Source organism: Thermobia domestica, chromosome 11 (genome assembly GCF_964235325.1).
Source record: "Thermobia domestica chromosome 11, izTheDome1.hap1.1, whole genome shotgun sequence".
In the NCBI taxonomy this organism is placed as follows: domain Eukaryota; kingdom Metazoa; phylum Arthropoda; class Insecta; order Zygentoma; family Lepismatidae; genus Thermobia; species Thermobia domestica.
This window is the reverse complement of record NC_137464.1, coordinates 65,424,617-65,443,155: the sequence shown is the minus strand read 5'-3', so window position 1 is coordinate 65,443,155 and position 18,539 is coordinate 65,424,617. Positions and strand designations below refer to the sequence as shown.

At 35.1% G+C, this 18,539-nt stretch overlaps 1 protein-coding gene across 4 annotated transcripts in view; it reads right to left on the bottom strand.

Moving 5' to 3' along the window:
• LOC145664129 (putative maleylacetoacetate isomerase 2) overlaps positions 1-17,121 on the bottom strand; it is a 38,739-nt gene extending 21,618 nt beyond the window's left edge. The window contains exons 1-3 of one of the 4 annotated variants that reach the window (XM_081730510.1): positions 16,971-17,121; positions 10,136-10,187; positions 3,093-3,241 (exon numbers count right to left, since the gene is read on the bottom strand). In XM_081730510.1, coding sequence (XP_081586636.1) covers positions 3,093-3,241; positions 10,136-10,187; positions 16,971-16,988 — 219 coding nt within the window. In that variant the 5' untranslated portion in view covers positions 16,989-17,121. Of the gene's footprint in view, positions 1-3,092; positions 3,242-9,994; positions 10,047-10,135; positions 10,188-16,943 lie in introns of all 4 variants that reach the window. The other 3 variants (XM_081730511.1, XM_081730508.1, XM_081730509.1) reach the window with 3 other exon arrangements.
• Between the last annotated feature and the right edge of the window lie 1,418 nt (positions 17,122-18,539).

Here is an 18,539-nt window from a genome sequence, read left to right as displayed (position 1 = left end):
ATATACTAGATTTGTAAGATATTTGTTTAAAAACGAAATTAGTAAGTTATGCTTGCTATCTACCTACGAATTAACATCTGCAGTATAGCTGTAACCATAGGGTAATAAATATAGGTATTCATTTTCTATGTTCTATAGTTTAAAATTTTAATTTATATTATTCCAGTTTGTAATTTACGTGCAAATAACTGCAGCACAGATTGTCTATGTAAACTAACTACATGTTATATGTAAAGCAAAAATATCATTAAAGCATTATTAAATATATTATTTAGTTACTTTCCCTACACTATTTTAAATGTCATTAGTATACTCAGAGAATATTACACAGGTAAGTTTCAGTTGATTTTGTAACATTTTGATATTCTACTTATAGATTTACTAATTTGCATATTTATCAAAGAAATAATTATAACATTACCTCACAAAAGTAAATATTGACCCCAAAATTTTATTTAGAACTCAATTCTGACAGTACCGTATCGTTGTTCGGTTCGTACTATGAGGAACCACCATTTTAAGTACACAACTAACGGAGTCCATCTTCACACACTACCAGGGTAAGTTTCAATTTCAAAATTCCAGTATATTCAGTATAACTTTCAGCAAAATTCCAGTACCTAATACAATTATTTTTTTAAAGTTCTTTAGGAATAATCACACTTTTGATGAATCAAGTTGTAATTGTTTTACCATCAAATGAATATTTTATTTTTAATAAATTTAATTAGCCTTGATTTTTTTAAAAAAATACAAATTATTACGTATATGCAGCTACTCATGAAAGCGCTGAAATCTTTACACAAGCAATGTGCCACATCCATACCAAGCATTAAAACTAGTCCTTAGTTTCTCATCATTGCGCTTGCTCTTACAGACTTTACTGACTAGTCTGCAGCCTGTATACTGTACTTGAAGCATTGCATATATATATAATGCATCCATTATTATACGTGAGGTATTGAAAAAAAAATAGCAGAAACTGTAAACAACATTAGTAGTAATGGGAAAGTTAGGGAATCTCTGCAACCCGAAGAGAGATGGAGTCACCTGTTAACGCCGGATCATTAGGAAAAATCACAATTTATTATTTCAGCAACTGTACTGTATTACATAAGTATTGTTATTCTACAAAATTACTTTTCTCATGATCTGAAGCTCAATTTCACTACTTACCTTTGACCGACAACCTTATTTCATAACTTTCATGTCCACCCTGCTCGGAGGCCTGATACAGTGATCCAAGATCATTATTTGTATTATATAAATATATTATTAAGTTATATTATAACTTGTACAAATAACTGTATATTATTCTATTCTATTTATAGTGCAAGACTGTTATTACCCTGGACTTTCGGAGTTCAAAAATACAGGGCAGATTACAAAGAATAATAATATTTGTATATTTCATATTTTTCCAGTATGTGGATCAAAATTCCAGTATATTTTTAGTATTTCCAGTATCAAAATTAAATTCCAGTATTTGAAGTATTTCCAGTATCAGTAGACACACTACGTACGATGCACTCGCAGACTTGGACTTAGACCTTTCATCACAGACTATGTGACGTGCGTTCCAGAAATAAGCACACTTCGAATGTGAGTTTGTATCTTTTGGATACGGTCAAAGAGATCAAATTGTGGGTACACAATTAGCTGGCGCAAGTGCATCTAAGGAGGCCAGTGTTTAGGTGTGTCGCAAAGAAGTGTTGTCAACGGTGGTGCTGAATTCACATCGGTTGATTTGGAGTTCAGCATTCCGTTCAGCCCCGTGGCTATGCGACGCATGGACCTATAGCTTAACGTGGGATCCGAATCAGATGAGCTGGGAATAGAACTTGGGTTCCCCGCACGAAAGCGAGGAAGCTAACCATATAGCTACGACGAGGTTCTACAGAATCCTCCACCCCGTCAGTAAAACATAATAAATAGGAACTGGAGAGGGAACAAAGATTGCCGAGAATTGACGACGCCTGTCACCATGGACAGCAGAAGTGACTGCGGTGCTCAATCAGCACTTGGAACAGCTTATTTCGACAATCATAGTTTGATGGGAATAGTATAACGTTCGGTTGCAATTTTCAAACCGCTGATCAACCAAAACTTAGCGCCAGAAAAATTATCCTAAAAACACGCAAAGCGAAGCGCCGGATGATTGCAAATGCGTAATATGTTCCGGTGGGTTCTCTTTGAACTTATTTCCATCAAGCCGGGTTTATATATGGCGGACACTCTTAACAAGCTTATGTTTTGTCGGACAGGTGCACATGACTATTTTGTCTAACTAACTGAATCTGTGCAAAGAATATTATGTAGTTTTCGATAGATTAAAAACAGGGTGTCTACTAAAATTCCAAAATGAAATTTCGTGACTTTTTCTTTACCAAATCACAAAATTTCCTAACATTTTCAAGAGCGAATTTGGGTGCGAATTAGGTCGAATTTTTATCCATGAGATAGAAACGTACTTTGCTTGCGATACAGTGACGTCTGGGTACTCATAGAATACATTAATGCCAGTGATTAAGTAGACTAGACCACCTACATCCTATGGTTCAGAGTTTTCCCAGCCAATTATGCAACATTCATGACGAATATGTCATTTCACACTGCAGGAGCTGTTAAGGCCCGGTTTCGTGAACATCAACACATCCCATGGCCCACCTAATCCCTCAGACTTCAATATTATTACACACTTGTAGTCAATTTTGGAATTTGGACTCCGTAGTAGTTATCCCTCCCCCTTCTATCTTCGCTGACGTAACTGAATGTTGCATTGCATAGCAAATGACTTAAATATTCCTCTAGAAGCTATACATGACTTATACGCCTTCATTTCACAAGTCAGAGCTGTTCTGCAAGCTAATTGTGGTTCAACCCGTATTAAGCAGGTTAAGTTCCATTTACTTAAGATGTTTCCACTATTTTGATAACATCTGTACATTTAAAAGTATTCACTTTTATCATTCTCATTAAAGGTAATGCGTTGCTTACAGAGTCTATTACTTTTCTTATAATACTTTCACATTTTTAAAAATATTTATTTTACCATTGATTTAATTAATCTATAATAGCATTTATAATCTTACCGATTCCACAAGAGTATGACCATCAATGACAAGAGCTGGAACCTGTTCCATCGGATTAACTTCCCTGTATTCATTTGAATGCTGTTCACCTCCAGCTTTTACTAAACTCACAGGTTTTATGTCGTAAGGGATTTCTTTCAGGTTGAGAGCTGAAATAATAATGGATTAGGCATAATTTCTGCAAGTATTCAATAAAACCTTTCAAGATCACAACAAATGAAATACTTGAAATTCACAAGTACTGAAGAAAAACCGCATCCATCAAAAACAAAAATGTTTATCATTATTATTTTTCTAAAGAATAACTGAGTTATACTTATAATAAATAAATAAATGTGTAGTGAACTTATTAATTCTAAAAACTAGAATGGAGATCAAAAACAATTTGAAAACTGAAAGCAAAGTTTGGAACATACGGATTGAAAAAGAAGACAAAAAGTAACTGGTCAACCATGCAATTTTCACTCTTTCCGTTTCATGGTCATCCTAACTTTCCAAGTAGAAGTGACTTTTGAAAACCCATTAATGAAGTTTTGCAACATTACCTTTATACTGAGTATCTAATGAATTTGGTACTTTTTCTGGTGGTATAACCCTTATAGAGAATTTCTTGGACTGTTTCACAGTCCCGACAGATGAATGCTTAAATAGGGACATTTATATATCAAAATCATACACGACCTCCTTTCTTTCCAGTTTCTGTTTTTGTTGCTTACTGCAGTGTAAAATGGTCTTTATATCTTTAAGTTAAATAAGTATTCTTAGCATTTCTTTCAAATGATAGTCAGTAGAATAATGAATTGCGCTACATGTAAATGCTTTTGAGTTTTGAACTCCCAATTATGACGTGATCATGATAGGATATTACGAAATATCACTTCGTACTTAATAGCAAAATTTTCAAATTCATATGTCACAGTTTAGTGTTAGTTCTATTTGGTTAAGCTTGGTACGAGATCTACTGACAGAATTTTAGTCTGTGGTGATAAACTTTGCATTCCTTCAATCTTCACAAGGAAGTTTGTTTATCCATTAGTCAGGAGTAATATTATCTTTACTTCATTCTTTTTAAAGTATAATACGTTTCTATTTATCTTAATTCATATCTTATAGCAGAGCGCAAAATTTGTAGTCACAGGAAACCATTGGCGACCAGTGTTCAGCACGAATGGTTTCTACCTAGACTCACAGGGCTGAGCAGTTCTGTTGCGCACGAAATTAACTGTCACTGAGTGACAGAAGACCTGGAATGTTAAGTCTTCACAATGGACATGGAAAGCGAAGTCTTCACAACATTGTAATTCGACCTTCCTTTCCCACCCTCAACCCAAATGGTTTGCCTCGTGGCGCGTCAACGCGAGAGATCGTTTCCCTCCGCTGTTTGAAGTTAGAACAGTTGAGGGAACATCCCAGTGCCTACAATAGATCAACCAATCATGTACGATGTCAGTGATAAATAAATAAGTAAATACATAAAATATTTATAAAACTCTTCCAATTGTCACATTTTGTGCAGTTTTACCAGTGATTACTGCTTCATGTGAGAGAGGCTTCAGTAATCTCAACAGAGTTAAGAATGCTACAGGAATTCACTGAAGACGGACACATTGGATGATTTGTTGACAATTTCCATCAATGACAATGGCCCTTCCGAAAACTAGAATCGAAACTGGCACTCCAGTGCAGAGAAAGAGCGTTAAAAAACATGAAGTCTTAAGGTAAGATATCTTTTAACATGTATATGAATTGTCCAATTCAAAATTGATTATCCCTGAATCTCATTGGTTTTGAAATGTTATGCCCTGATGTAATCTCTTTCTTTGTCAAACCAAAAGGCAGGGTGCAGGGGGTCACCTCTCATAATTTGTATGTAAGATACTGGCGACCATCATTTTTAAACTGGCGAGTGCGTCTGACTTTGAAATTTTGCGCCCTGTCTTATAGGTGATCTAGTTTTTGCGAATTGCATTTTATTTCGTTTAAGATTAATGATTCTTTTTAACCAATTTGTTAGGTATTAAAATCTATTGCTAATTTATTAACACATTATCCTGGTTATTTATTTAAATTCTATTTGTCGTTTGAGCCATTCCACGTCAAATCAACACAATTTCCAAACAAATTCTACTTTACCTTGTCATATTTTGATGATATTTGACAGTTCTTAGCACCACTGGAAAAATGACAAACCTGATATTCCACGATGATATGTGAACTGGTTTCCATATTACAGGTCCCCAAAGTTCTCACAATTTACCAAAAATTGCATGAGTGTCATTTATTCGATTGGCATTTGGGACTGACCTAGAGGATCTAGGACGTTGGTTAAGGTGTCATTTTAAAGCTTAAAAACATATCGAAAAACTCAAAATTCTGATTTCATTTTCTCAGAGCCATATTAAAAAAGATTATGATGATGATATCCCTCAAGTTTTATTTTGGGATCAACATGAGAACATTTACAAGAATTTCCACTTCCAAGCATGGAGTTGAAAATTGCTTTAATTTAGGTTCTTGTTGTAAAATAGATGGAAATAATAATTTTGTGGCACAGGGTGACGAGCAACGCTATCATTGAACCAGTGAACAAACAACTGTTCATTCACTTATAGTATTGACGACGCCAAAGGGGGGACCCCTGATGACTAATATAAAACTATTCTTTTCGGTATACAAAAGAATAGCTTCCTTAAAATATTTTCTTTATCGCTCAATTCGCTCCTCCCTTTCTTCTCAGGAAATTAAAATTGGAGTCGTTACTGTTTGTAGCGTACTATAAAGGGAACGCAAAAACCGAGCATGTCAAGTTACGTTGCAATTTTGGAGTGTCTCGAACACAACATTACGACAGTGTACCACTTCCAGCAAAAACAAACTTCTGTGTTCTTCAGAAACCGGTTTAGACTGAAAAAGATACAATATTATTCTGATGGATCTAGTGATCGGTGCAAGAAAAAAAATTAAAAAAACTTTTAAAACATGTTTACCTTTTTTTTTTTTTTTTTTTTTAAATAGAGGCTGAATGGTATTTTGATGCAATAGGTTATGGGAAGGCGTCGTGTAATGCAGTTGGTGGCACAGTCAAGAAGTTAGCAGTCAGAGCAAATTTGTAGCATTTATGAAAACACAATTCTTCACTGGTAGCTTTCTGAGTGGGCAACGACAAATTTGACTGGAGTGCATTTTACATTTGTCAATCAAGAAGAGTTCGGCAAGTCAGCAACATTCCTACAAGATCACTTCTACAAGGCACAAAACAGTTCCTGGAACACAAATTTCAGGCGTTCATTTTTGCAGCCTCAGATACTCCCAAATTTTTTGTCGAGGTATTTTCGTATAGCCAGAGTTCATTGGAACAGACGTTCACCAAATTCAACGACATGCTGGCAGTGGCAGACAAGTGGAAACAACGATCTATAAGTGGCAGCTGAAGGATGTTTTGGGGAAAGATGTAGTGAAAGTAACTTTCTCTATTCAGCTTGTTCAGCTCAACCTTTTGGACATATTCTTTGAATTCGTGGAGTATATTTACTGTGTAAGGTGAACCCCGTGATCCCTACACTTTGCTTCATAAAGACGTACAACCGAAAAAGCATTTGAAATTCACCACAAACTAAGTTATAAGGAGTACCTAGAGAAGAACTGAACTTCCAAATATGGACAAAAACCTGGTCAATATTACCTTCTGACATTGCAGTATGTTATTAATTTGATTTTAATATACCCTTATTTCTTGTGTTATTTTAAATTTACTTTATTATTGTTATTAATGAACTTAAATTAATGTGATTTTCAACTCCAGTTTGGAAGTGGATACTCTTGTAAATAATGATCCATTCAAAACAGTCTGAATATTGTTTCATAATCTTTTAGAAAATTCCCAAAATATGATCGAGAAAATGAAATTCAGTATTTTGTTTCTTTCGACACTAATATATATAGTATTTGAAAGCTCTTACCATAAGTTTAAAATGACACCTTAATCAACGTCCTAGTTCCATTAGGTCAGCCGCAAATGTCAATCAAGTATATGTCACTAAGTAATTCTTGGCAAATTTTGAGAACTTAGGGATCATGTAAATTCCAAATCGGTTCATAAATTAACCTCAGCTTTCCGCATGTTCCACACAATTATGATAGCGGTCAGAATATAAAACCTCAATGCAATCTCTTAAGAGTCGATCCGAAACAGTTTGCTAATTTGACATGGTACTACTCGTTCGTATAATTAGAGAACGTTAAGTGACTACATTTTTCTAGACCTACGTAAAATTCTTATTTCTTTCAGTGCTAGAACACTAGGAAGTATCACTATTATATCTGGATCGACAACTCTGAATTCAAATGAGAAGTACACGATACATGAGAGCACTGATGTGAAAATACACAGTGCGTACACTGTGGAAGCCGGAGAAGTCCGAAAACAAGCTTCATTCGTCTGCCCACATTATACAACAGAACAAAAAAACTACAAGGTTTGTTTAATGGGCTTCGCAGATTCTTTTAAAACTATGTACAATTTACGTTTTTGTTAAAATAAGCAGGGTTGGCTGGTTTAAACCATGGTTAAAACCTTGGTTTAAGCCAGCTGGTTAAAAAAAAAAAAAAAAAAAAAAAAAAAAAAAAAAAAAAAAAACTGGTTTAAACCAAAAAACGAAACATGTTCGTAAAACGGTAAGTGTTCGTAAAATCTTGAAGCACACACATTTGTGGGTTATCACGTTTCACTCCCGTATATTATAGTATTATATTCAGACCTAAATTCCCCATTCATTACAAAAAGATTCAACTACAAAAGCAAGTTTTATATATATATATATATATATAAGTTTATTAATGTTTCTTATGTGATTTTTTTTATAGTTATTATTGTTATGCAACTGCAATCGAAGAAAATTCTAAATATTGTTTCGTTTTAATAATGTTTACTATTGATAAAATACATCGAAATGCTGTATTTTTTGGGGAGAAAGGAGTCATACAAACCTCATGAGAGGCATTTATTGAAATCAGAAGTATCTTTGGTATCTATTTATGTATAAATTAGTCAGAGCCAAAGTGGACTCAAATAATTCGTATCTTCATTCGCTTTTCTTACTGATTTGAAAATTAAGTCGTATTTCTTTAACTGCGACTAATAAAAGTCGTAGTGAACTTACTTGGACTAAATTAGTTTTTCTGTACTCTACAGTATTTTGAAATTGTCCATATGTAATTCTGTATAATGGTTTCACTTGTGCAACAGTTCATCTTTTTGTCCTTCTGAAATAACTTTTGATAATTATACTAACAAGTATATAAAGATCAGTACACCGTATTTTTATCAGGAGTCCTTCGTGAGTGAGTCGGCAGACGTATCGCATTTATGCCCAATTAGTCCCGGTTTCGAGTTTAAATGGAGGACAATTTCTTTCGGATGTAAGCCGAAAAGCTGTTCGGATTACGCTTTAAGTTTATGTGACCCCTTCCAGCATAACCTGGTTGTTGCATAATACCACCACGGCGAAACAGACTTATTTCTGTCCATATGTGATATAAACACATAGAGCAAATTATTTAAACCAAAAAAAACTGTTTTTTTTTTTAAAAAAAAACGGGTTATTTGGTTTTTTTCAATAAAAAACATGGTTTTTGCCAACCCTGAAAATAAGTATAGTACGCTGGAAAAGAAAAAGAATCATTCCTGTGAGAAATGATGGGAACAATTGATTTCTGGCAATACTCTTCTGTTTTAAAATTTGACAGTAAAGAGTGAAATTTCAGTAAAGATAAGCGACTGGGCTAGAGATCAACTCAAGATCTCATATTTAACATGTCGGTGCCTTAATCAGAATGGCACACATACATTCTTCAAAGCAGTCACACATTCTCACCCTTGAAAGTAGTGATCACGTAGACCATATATAATTTTATATATTTTAATAACATCATAACGGCTGCCCAAGCTCAATCGCACATTTCCACTCTTGATAATTGAATGCTACTTTACTAGTGTACTAAACCTTAAATGATGAAAAAAGAAAATTCGTTGTAGCTTGAATTTCTCAAATATACAGGATGTTTCAAAACACCACCGACAACGTTTGGGAGGTGATTCCTGATACCAAGATAAGACAAAAAGTATAGACCAACCTGGGTGCACAAATGCTTCCTTTCGGAGTTATAGGCTGCCGAAAACATGAATAAATGAACTTTAATGTCCATAGCTCTAAAACTATTGTAGTCGGGTCAAGACTTCACTTAAGAATTAATATGTACCCTATGCAAAAATCCATGTTTCAGAATCCCGAGGTACTTCCGCAACAACTTTTATAGAGGGAGTTTGGCTACGAACTTATAATTTCAAGTACTCACCAAGTGCCTCTATAAAATTGTTGTGCAAGAACAGCAGGATTTTAAAACTGGGGTATTTGAATAGGGTCCATACTAGTTCCTAAGTAGTGTTTTGACCCGACTGCGGTAGGTCCCAGTTTTGCAGCTATGGACCATTAAAGTTCATATTTTCAAGTTTTCGGCAGCCAATAACTCCGAAAGGAAGCATCTGTGCACCCAGTCTGGTCCAAACTTTTTGTTTTGGTTTTGTGTCAAGAATCATTTCCCAAATTGTAGGTGTTGTTTTGAAACACCTTGTGTACAAGAGGTAACATGGAGTACAAGGAAAAAGACCATATACACAAAATATGGAATGAAGCTGACTTATAAACCTTATATTTTTCTACTCCAACTGTATGCTGAAGTTAATTAAATTCTACTTTATAAAACTGCAAGTAGCTATCCATGCATTTGATGGAGCTAAATACATACAAGCCATCTTTACAAAAAAATTACGTAACAATACGTAACTAACTGATCTCTACTGACACTTCTACACAGCAACTTTTGTAACAAGAAGCACAACATACCAATGCGCACCCTCCACGAGCAAGTACTGCGCCAGTACGAGTACAAAAGTGGCTGTAAGCAAAAATTGATTGAATTACATATAGACTGTAAACAATAAAATCAATTATTTTATGACATAAAATTAACAGAATATAACATACCAATTCGAACTCTCCATGAGCAAGAACTGCGCCAATAGGAATACAGAAGTGGCTGCAAGCAGAAATTCATACATTATATCGTCAACATTGTCATGTATTCTATTTTCCGGATAGAGAAAACAAAACAGGTTTGATACATGAAAAAATTAAAATGAAAAAAAAAAAAAAGAATAAAAATAAAAAAATGAAAAAAGAAAATCATCGTCTGAACGATCTTCAACGAAATACTTATTAGCACTAATTCTGCAGAAAATGTTAACATCCAATTTGGCTAATGACCAATTTACAGTAACACTTCTTCTGGCATTAGCAGCCACCGATCTTTGCGGTACTGGAACAGCAGTGCATACTATTAGTGACCAAACTGATTTTAAATTTCACACTCAAAGATCGTAATTTAAACTATGAGAGAATTTTCCATGTTTATCTATACACGAACTAAATTACCCGGTAGTACAACCCACAAAAGAGTACAGCTGGTCAGATAGTAAACGTTTAATTGTATCACGCGAGATCACCACATCGATCACTATGGGTCATTCCATATACATTCAACACAGTGATTTAACCTCACCATCTCAGATTTTAATGAAATTTGGTACATAGATACCCTCTAGATAGACTAAGAAAAATATCAAATTTCAACTTTATATATCGACCGGTATTGAAGATAGAGCTATGTGAAGTTTGTAAAAAATGCTCAAATAGCATGTTCAATGTATTTTGAAATTGGAATTGCAGCTCTCCTAATTGAGGTAGGAGCTGGTTGATGATACTGAATGAAATGGTTAAATGAAGAAGGGGGAAGAACCTCAAACAAATCAATACACACGGTGTCCATAATAAAGCCCACTCGGTGTAAGCCGGAATCGAAAAAAAATTAAATTAAATTAAATCTTTGAGTTTTACGTCCCACGATTATGCCGGTTAGACTAAAGGAGACTGTGATGATGAGTAATGAATGAAATGGTGGAGTGAAGAAAGTGGGATGAAACGGGAGAACACCGAGAAAACCCACGCACACGGTGATTGTTCACCACAAAGATCACTTGGCGGGGGCTGGGATCGAACCCGGGACCCCAAGCACCAGAGGTGAACGCTCTACCACTGAGCTACCGCGGCCCCCTAAGTCGGGACCGAATCAGCAGTGATTATTCCAGACATTTCTCCACGGGGTTGGAATGTGTGAGCACGATCGAAAATTTGCCCTGGGAGAAATATCGTAGGCCCGTGTGTGAAATTCCTCGGACCACCTTTGAAATCGTTACTGGAACCAGGGATCCGTAACAGAAGTGGGCACTCTACTACTGACCCACGTGTCTCGTTAAAACAGTAAATTGGGTTCTAATTTAAGAGTGATTGTTCTAAGAGTCTGGTGAAAAAAATCGCAGTATTCACAGCAAAATGTATTAACGCAGGATTATATGGTATTTAATTCATGTTCTATTATCATCTAACATAAATAACTTCACAGTGACATGAAGGTTGTAGTACTGACGGTGCAAATAAATGTTACTTTACTTCTGTTTGTTGAGCTCTTGAATTCTTTTGAAAACAAGGACCTGTCTTCCTCTCTTCTTCTATGCAACAGATGGATAGGATGAGTCACATGTTCCCAGAACAGGGCAGAATATTTTAAAATATTGTTGCTCCACCATGCTGATTATGACAGGCTTTCGATAAAGTGCTCTTTGGTTTCGGTCCCAAGGACATGTTGTGAAGACACTCGAATTGGTAGTGAAACTACAAAACACCCGAAACATGGTTAGTCGTCATAGTTTACTTGTAGTTATGATATTGCCACTACACTATTAAAAAAAATAAATATAAAATAATAATAATAAAAAAAAACAGATCATATATCAAATTTGCGATTTAAAATTACATTATTTTTCTGTATAGTAGCTATTGTTTTGATTAGTGGAATTTCCGGTTTTCACAAATTCCGAAATGATTATGTTAATGGTTGATGCTTTTCGACGTCATGTGCTGTGATAGTGTTCTAAGTTCTTAATCTTGCAGGTGCATTGGTCGCGTGTTATTTTCTACTGTCTGTTACAATATTTTCCCGGCGGCAAATGTCTAATGGGGTGGATGTTTCTTGAGACGAAGAAAAAATCAGAAATTTGAAAATGAAATGAAATTTTTGAGCTTTACGTCCCACGGTTATACCGGTTAGGTTCAAGGAGACGGTGATGATGAGAGATGAAAAATGGTGGAATGAAGAAAGTGGGAGAACCCCGACAAAACCCACGCACACGGTGTTTGTCCACCACAAATTTCACTTGGCGGGAGCAGGGTTTGAACCCGGGACCCCAAGCACCAGAGGTGAACGCTCTACCACTGAGCCACCGCGGCCCACAAATCAAAAGTTTGAATCTATATCGGCTATCAACATTAGTATGTGACAATAACATTAATAGTTAAAGGTTCTGTTTTAGTGTCGATTTATTACAGCTCAACAGAAATTGCAGTGTATGTGAAAAGGTATATAATTTATTATGTACAGTACGAGTTGATCAAGCGAAAGTTAACGGATTAAGTTCCAAAGTTGATCATCCGTTTCTAGCAAAATTTTGAAAATTTACCGAGAGGAAATCGATAATCTGCTCGTTTATGTGCTTGATAATATGTAAGGAGAGCGGAACTTGTATTTTTTTTTTTTTAATAAGCGGATATAATCATGGAACTATTAGGCAAACGAAGGGAACTACTTGGCGAAATGTTTCCACATAGTTGGATTGTGGGAAAATAACGAGCATTTGTATTCTCAACATTGTCTGCAGATGTACAGACACTCTAGTTGGTATCCTTACGTAGAGACGAGGTCTTACTTATACGTACCTGACTACCTACCCTATCATACTGTTACACTCTTTTAAAGCGGTCCTAAAAATTGATGATCTTTAAAATTTTTGTGGTTGTTACTACGTTTTTTGTCGAAAACCAAGCGGGCAACCAACTTCGGAATAAATGCCAAGTTAACTATACAAGTTATTAATTGTAAACATCATACTTAAAGCAATTATCAGTTAGGAACATAAATTTCATCAGTAAATCTAGGTTGCAGGTACCACCACAGCAGAACATGTCGCGATCTGAGATGTGATCGCAGAAAATTTGCCAGAAAATAAATAAAATAAAATAAAAACCAACAGAAAAGTATAAAAACATGCCTGCTATGTGTAGATGCCTTTTGGAAATTAGTACGATTTAAGTGTGGAAGATATGGTTCATAACATAAAAGTGCTACAAAATCAGTTTTTTTAAAATTAAAAAACAAAAAATGATCGCCTCTATATCTGAAACTGGTCATTTTTAAGGAATTTCACTAATGGACCAACGCATCAGTTCAAAAATTTTGATCTGAAAAAAAAAGTAAACCAGAGAAAAAAAAAGAGGCTGATATTGCTTTAATAACACATTTTCGAACAATACGCAAAATTTTTAAATTCTCTTCTGGAACAATTTGAAGTTTATACACATGAGTCTGATGATGATGCAAGCTTCTTGAAACAGATAGTATCACGGGCAGAATTCTTGTTTAATTTGGATTTCTTTAAAACTTTTCTAAGAAGTAACGTTTCGGTTCAGCAAGCAGAAAAGGACCTTCCGTCTTCTTCAAACTTCTTTGAGTTTGTGAGTATATTTCCATTTCAACTTTTGATAGATATAGATCAGGACAGATTATCTTTAGAATAAAAGCTTTCCATTAAATTTATGCAGGACTTGGTAACTAGCTCAAGAAACGAAGGAAAGCTTTTTGAATTGAAGACCCTCTTTAAAGTTGCAGTAACAATTTCTGAGACAAATACTCTGTCGCAGTAAAGCTAATTGATGTTTTGAGTATACCATTGTCTGAGGCTATATGTGAAAGTTGTGGTTCAGTGATTACTAATGTGATGGAGAAAAGACCAGCAGCAATTTTGACCTTAGTGAAGATATTGGAACAGACCAGCTTACATACATTATCCTACATGGATCCCCATCAGGATAATAACTGCTGAAAACTGTTTATCATGCTTCATGTAACGCTGTAATAAAAACATGATAGTATCATCTTGATTTTTTATTTTGGAATTCCTGCAGAAAACTTTTGACTTACAAAAGCTCACCGCAGAAAGACAAAGTTCTGGCATCGGAGCAGGTACGAGAAATTCTGTTACTTTCTTGGCGTCACAAAATATGAAAACATCACACCTAAGAGTTTCTTCAGTGTTGCATTAAGCATGAAAACTGTATGTGATTGATTAAAGTTTTGCAAAGAAGTTGATTTTAAGGTATGGTTAGGCAGTCTGTAGATCTTACTGGTGGTTCTGCTATGACTGTTGAAATGAGGCACTTTTTGGTCGAAGAATGCATAATGTAGGGAGGTTATAAAGAGAAGTTTGGCTGTTGGAGTTATTTGCAGGGGAACTGGTGATATGTTCGTAAAGGAATGGCCAGAATCAGAGAAGTTCAAAAGAATTTAGCCGACATTATTTCGAGACATGCTAATGTGAACTCCATCATTATTACAGATTGTTGGAAAGGTTACTCGCCCTTAGACAATGGTCAGTGGAAAAAGTATCGAGAGCTTGTCTCCCTTGAAACATATAGTTTTTTGCTGCTTGCACTGTACACTGTACATGCTTGCGTGTACTATGTGCAAGATTGGGAAAGAAACTAAATCAGCCTTTTTTATTGCAATTGTTGTTGGAAAGTTAGGGGAGTTTGGCCCCTCATGCGTATAGATTAACGTAGCAATCGTAAAATGTAGTGCTTTTGCTGTAGTTCTTTCCGTTACTTTATATGCTTCGTATTTTAAGTTTTGGTAAACTTCGGACTGTGTTACGATAGAAAGATGGCGTAGTTCTTAATCCATGAACATTTGAAACATGTAATGTGTTAAATAATCGTAGAAACATTACAATCCGAACCATGACCCGCTTTCCAATGCTACTGAAAAGAAAGAAAAAAAAAATCACGACGAAAAAAATATGGTTTCGTGAAGTTGTGAGAAAGGAAAGTTTCAATCATCCAACAAGTAGAAAACAAAATCACATGGAAATTACACCAATTATATAAACATACATTTTATTCTAAATATAACTAAATGGGTAATTATCTCGTTGCAAAATTTTATACGAGTTTCTTAGTGATTTCGTACGTAGCTCACCTGTACTAAGCAACGACCATAAGGAAAGTGTAAAAGAGATCTGCATCAGCAAATCAGTGTTTGTAAGTATACGTCTGCCAGAAATTGTTTAATCCTTCTGTAACGATTATTTTCATGACAGTTCATCTTGTGCTGGTAGATTCTCCAGAAAATATCTATATAGCCCTGGAAGTTGTTCCACGATACGTCCGCACACATGAGACAAAGTTAAACATCGGTTCGGAACATGACGCAGAAAGAAATCTCTCTCTAAATCCAAAACTAACTGGACAAGAGCATGGTTCTCTCGTCGAGCCGCAGACATTCTGAACCACTGAAATACATCCACACAAAAACCTTCAATATTCCACGACAATCATCTTACTCCATCATGGAATGCATTAGAAACTGTGTGCAAAGTACAAGAACCACTATCTAGAAACTTTGGTAACCCTAATCTTGGCACCAATCATCTGACATTCGCCGAAGACACGTTCGCATTAGGTCTATCACTTTCCAGCATGAGAAACTTGTCATGCGGCAGTTTAGATGTGTTAATAGTTTTCGCAACAGCTGGAAAAAGATCAGAAGATGTAGCGTGCCCCAAAAATGCACTGTGCATGTAATGAATAACAAAACAATTGGTTGAAGAAGAAAAATATCGAATGTATCAAACTGTTTATGAGTTGCCGTTTCATCTACGACAAGACTGAAGAATTTACCAGAAGTTTTAACATCATACAACAACTTTCCATACAAATAGGCACCAAGTCCATGCGATATTGAGTATGACAACTTAGTCTTATGAAGTTAAAAATCCTTATTCTCACAAGTGGAAGTAGCAATGCCACAAAAATTTAAGTTTTTAGGAAGAGACGCAAATATATAGGAAAAATTGGACATATAGGAGCATTAGAAAGCCTGACATGATTTCTCACAGATGCGATTCATGAGGAACTGGTTCCTTGTGATGTTTAACGAACTATTCCAAGGAACCAGTTCCTTACGATTCGATTCCTTAAATTAGAAGACTGAAGTAAATACTATGTTCTGACTACAATATCGCATAAATTGCAGAAGTCTTCAAGAGATTCAAATTTTACTGTTCCATTAATAAAGACGTAATAATTTTACATAAACATGTTCCTATGATAATGTACCAAGTCACTCATAAATGCGGCGATTAATAAATCAATTTAAATTCTCCGGAAATAAACAAAACTTCATAGATTTGTTACCATACACAACATTTCCAACATGTACAGCTGCACTAATCTTGAACACTGTCATGTATAATATAACTGTATCAGTTGTGTAATTTAACTGATAATGCGACATATAATTAAATATATTTTCATTTGAAGCTGTTTTGAGACGAGTAACTGCAGCTTGCCCTGAACCCGCGCGATTTATTGGTAAGCACGACGCCTTTCTCTGAATGCTATTATAACTTGGAAAAGATCACACACAATTTGCTACTAGATCTTACAACATATCTAGAACTTTATGACCTTTATTTCAGCACTTAAATAGCACTATCCATTCAACAATTTTAACATTTTAACTATTTCAACAAAGAACAATTGCAGAAGCATGAACTTCCACAATGATAATATCTACAGATGTTCATAAATATAACAACCAAATAAATGTTTCAAAACCTGCAATTACCGTAATTCTAGGAAAGTTTAGCTCTACCTTGCCTATAACAGACATTTTCTTCAGCTACAACAAACAGGTAAATTACTTCAAATATGCAACACAACAATACTTATCCAAATGCCGAGTTCCGCTCGTTTTTCACTTTCGGAACTTCTCGTTAGAGGACGCGATCAGCAAGTTAGAGAATTTAAACAAATAGAAGAATGAATGAATGGCGCTGCTGTGCAACTAATCATGTTTCAAACTATAAAATGGCGTCTAACGAAATTATTGTCCTCAAAAAAATACCGGTATTTCCTTTTTCTCACCTAATTATAAGAACATAGGTAGATTTCACTACATATGATGAAAAAGTTAATCACTATTATCTATTAGCAGTACGTATTGCACGATGTATCTTCTCTTTGGGAGCAACGTGATTGGCCATAAGAAGTCGATGATGATAGTTTTGCGATAATACTTGTCAGGAGCATAGGAGAACTTACAACATAGGAGAAACATGACTTATTCAGTACCAGTTTTTGCAAAATTTTGCGTACAGTAACACTTGCTCCGTTTCATTGACGCAAACCATAATTGAAAGTGTCTATTTCTGGTGATCTTGTATTTTTAATTCTTCAGATCACAAGATCACCAGAAATAGACACTACATTATGCATTCTTCGACCAAAAAGTGCCTCATTTCAACAGTCATAGCAGAACCACCAGTAAGATATACAGACTGTCTAACCACACCTTAAAATCAACTCCTTTGCAAAACTTTAACCAATCACATACAGTTTTCATGCTTAATGCAACACTAAAGAAACTCTTAGGTGCGATGTTTTCATATTTTGTGACGCCAAGAAAGTAACAGAATTTCTCGTACCTACTCCGATGCCAGAACTTTGTGTTTCTGTGGTGAGCTTTTGTAAGTCAAAAGTTTTCTGCAGGAATTCCAAAATAAAAAATCAAGATGATACTATCATGTTTTTATTACAGCGTTACATGAAGCATGATAAACAGTTTTCAGCAGTTATTATCCTGATGGGGATCCATGTAGGATAATGTATGTAAGCTGGTCTGTTGTTCCAATATCTTCACTAAGAACATCATTTCTGCTGGTCTTTTCTCCATCACATTAGTAACCACTGAACCCCAACTTTCACATATAGCCTCAGACATTGGTATACTCAGAACATCAATTAGCTTTGCTGCAACTTTGAAGGGGATCTTCAATTCAAAAAGTTTTTCTTCGTTTCTTGAGCTGGTTACCAAGTCCTGCATAAATTTAATGGAAAGCTTTTATTCAAAAAATAATCTGTCCTGATCTATATCTATTAAAAGTTGAAGTGGAAATATACTCACAAACTCAAAGAAGTTTGAAGAAGACGGAAGGTCCTTTTCTGCTTGCTGAACCGAAACGTTACTTCTTGGAAAAGTTTTAAAGAAATCCAAATTAAACAAGAATTCTGCCCGTGATACTATCTGTTTCAAGAAGCTTGCATCATCATCAAACTCATGTGTATAAACTTCAAATTGTTCCAAAAGAGAATTAAAAAATTTTGCGTATTGTTCGAAAATGTGTTATTAAAGCAATATCAGCCTCTTTTTTCCTCTGGTTTA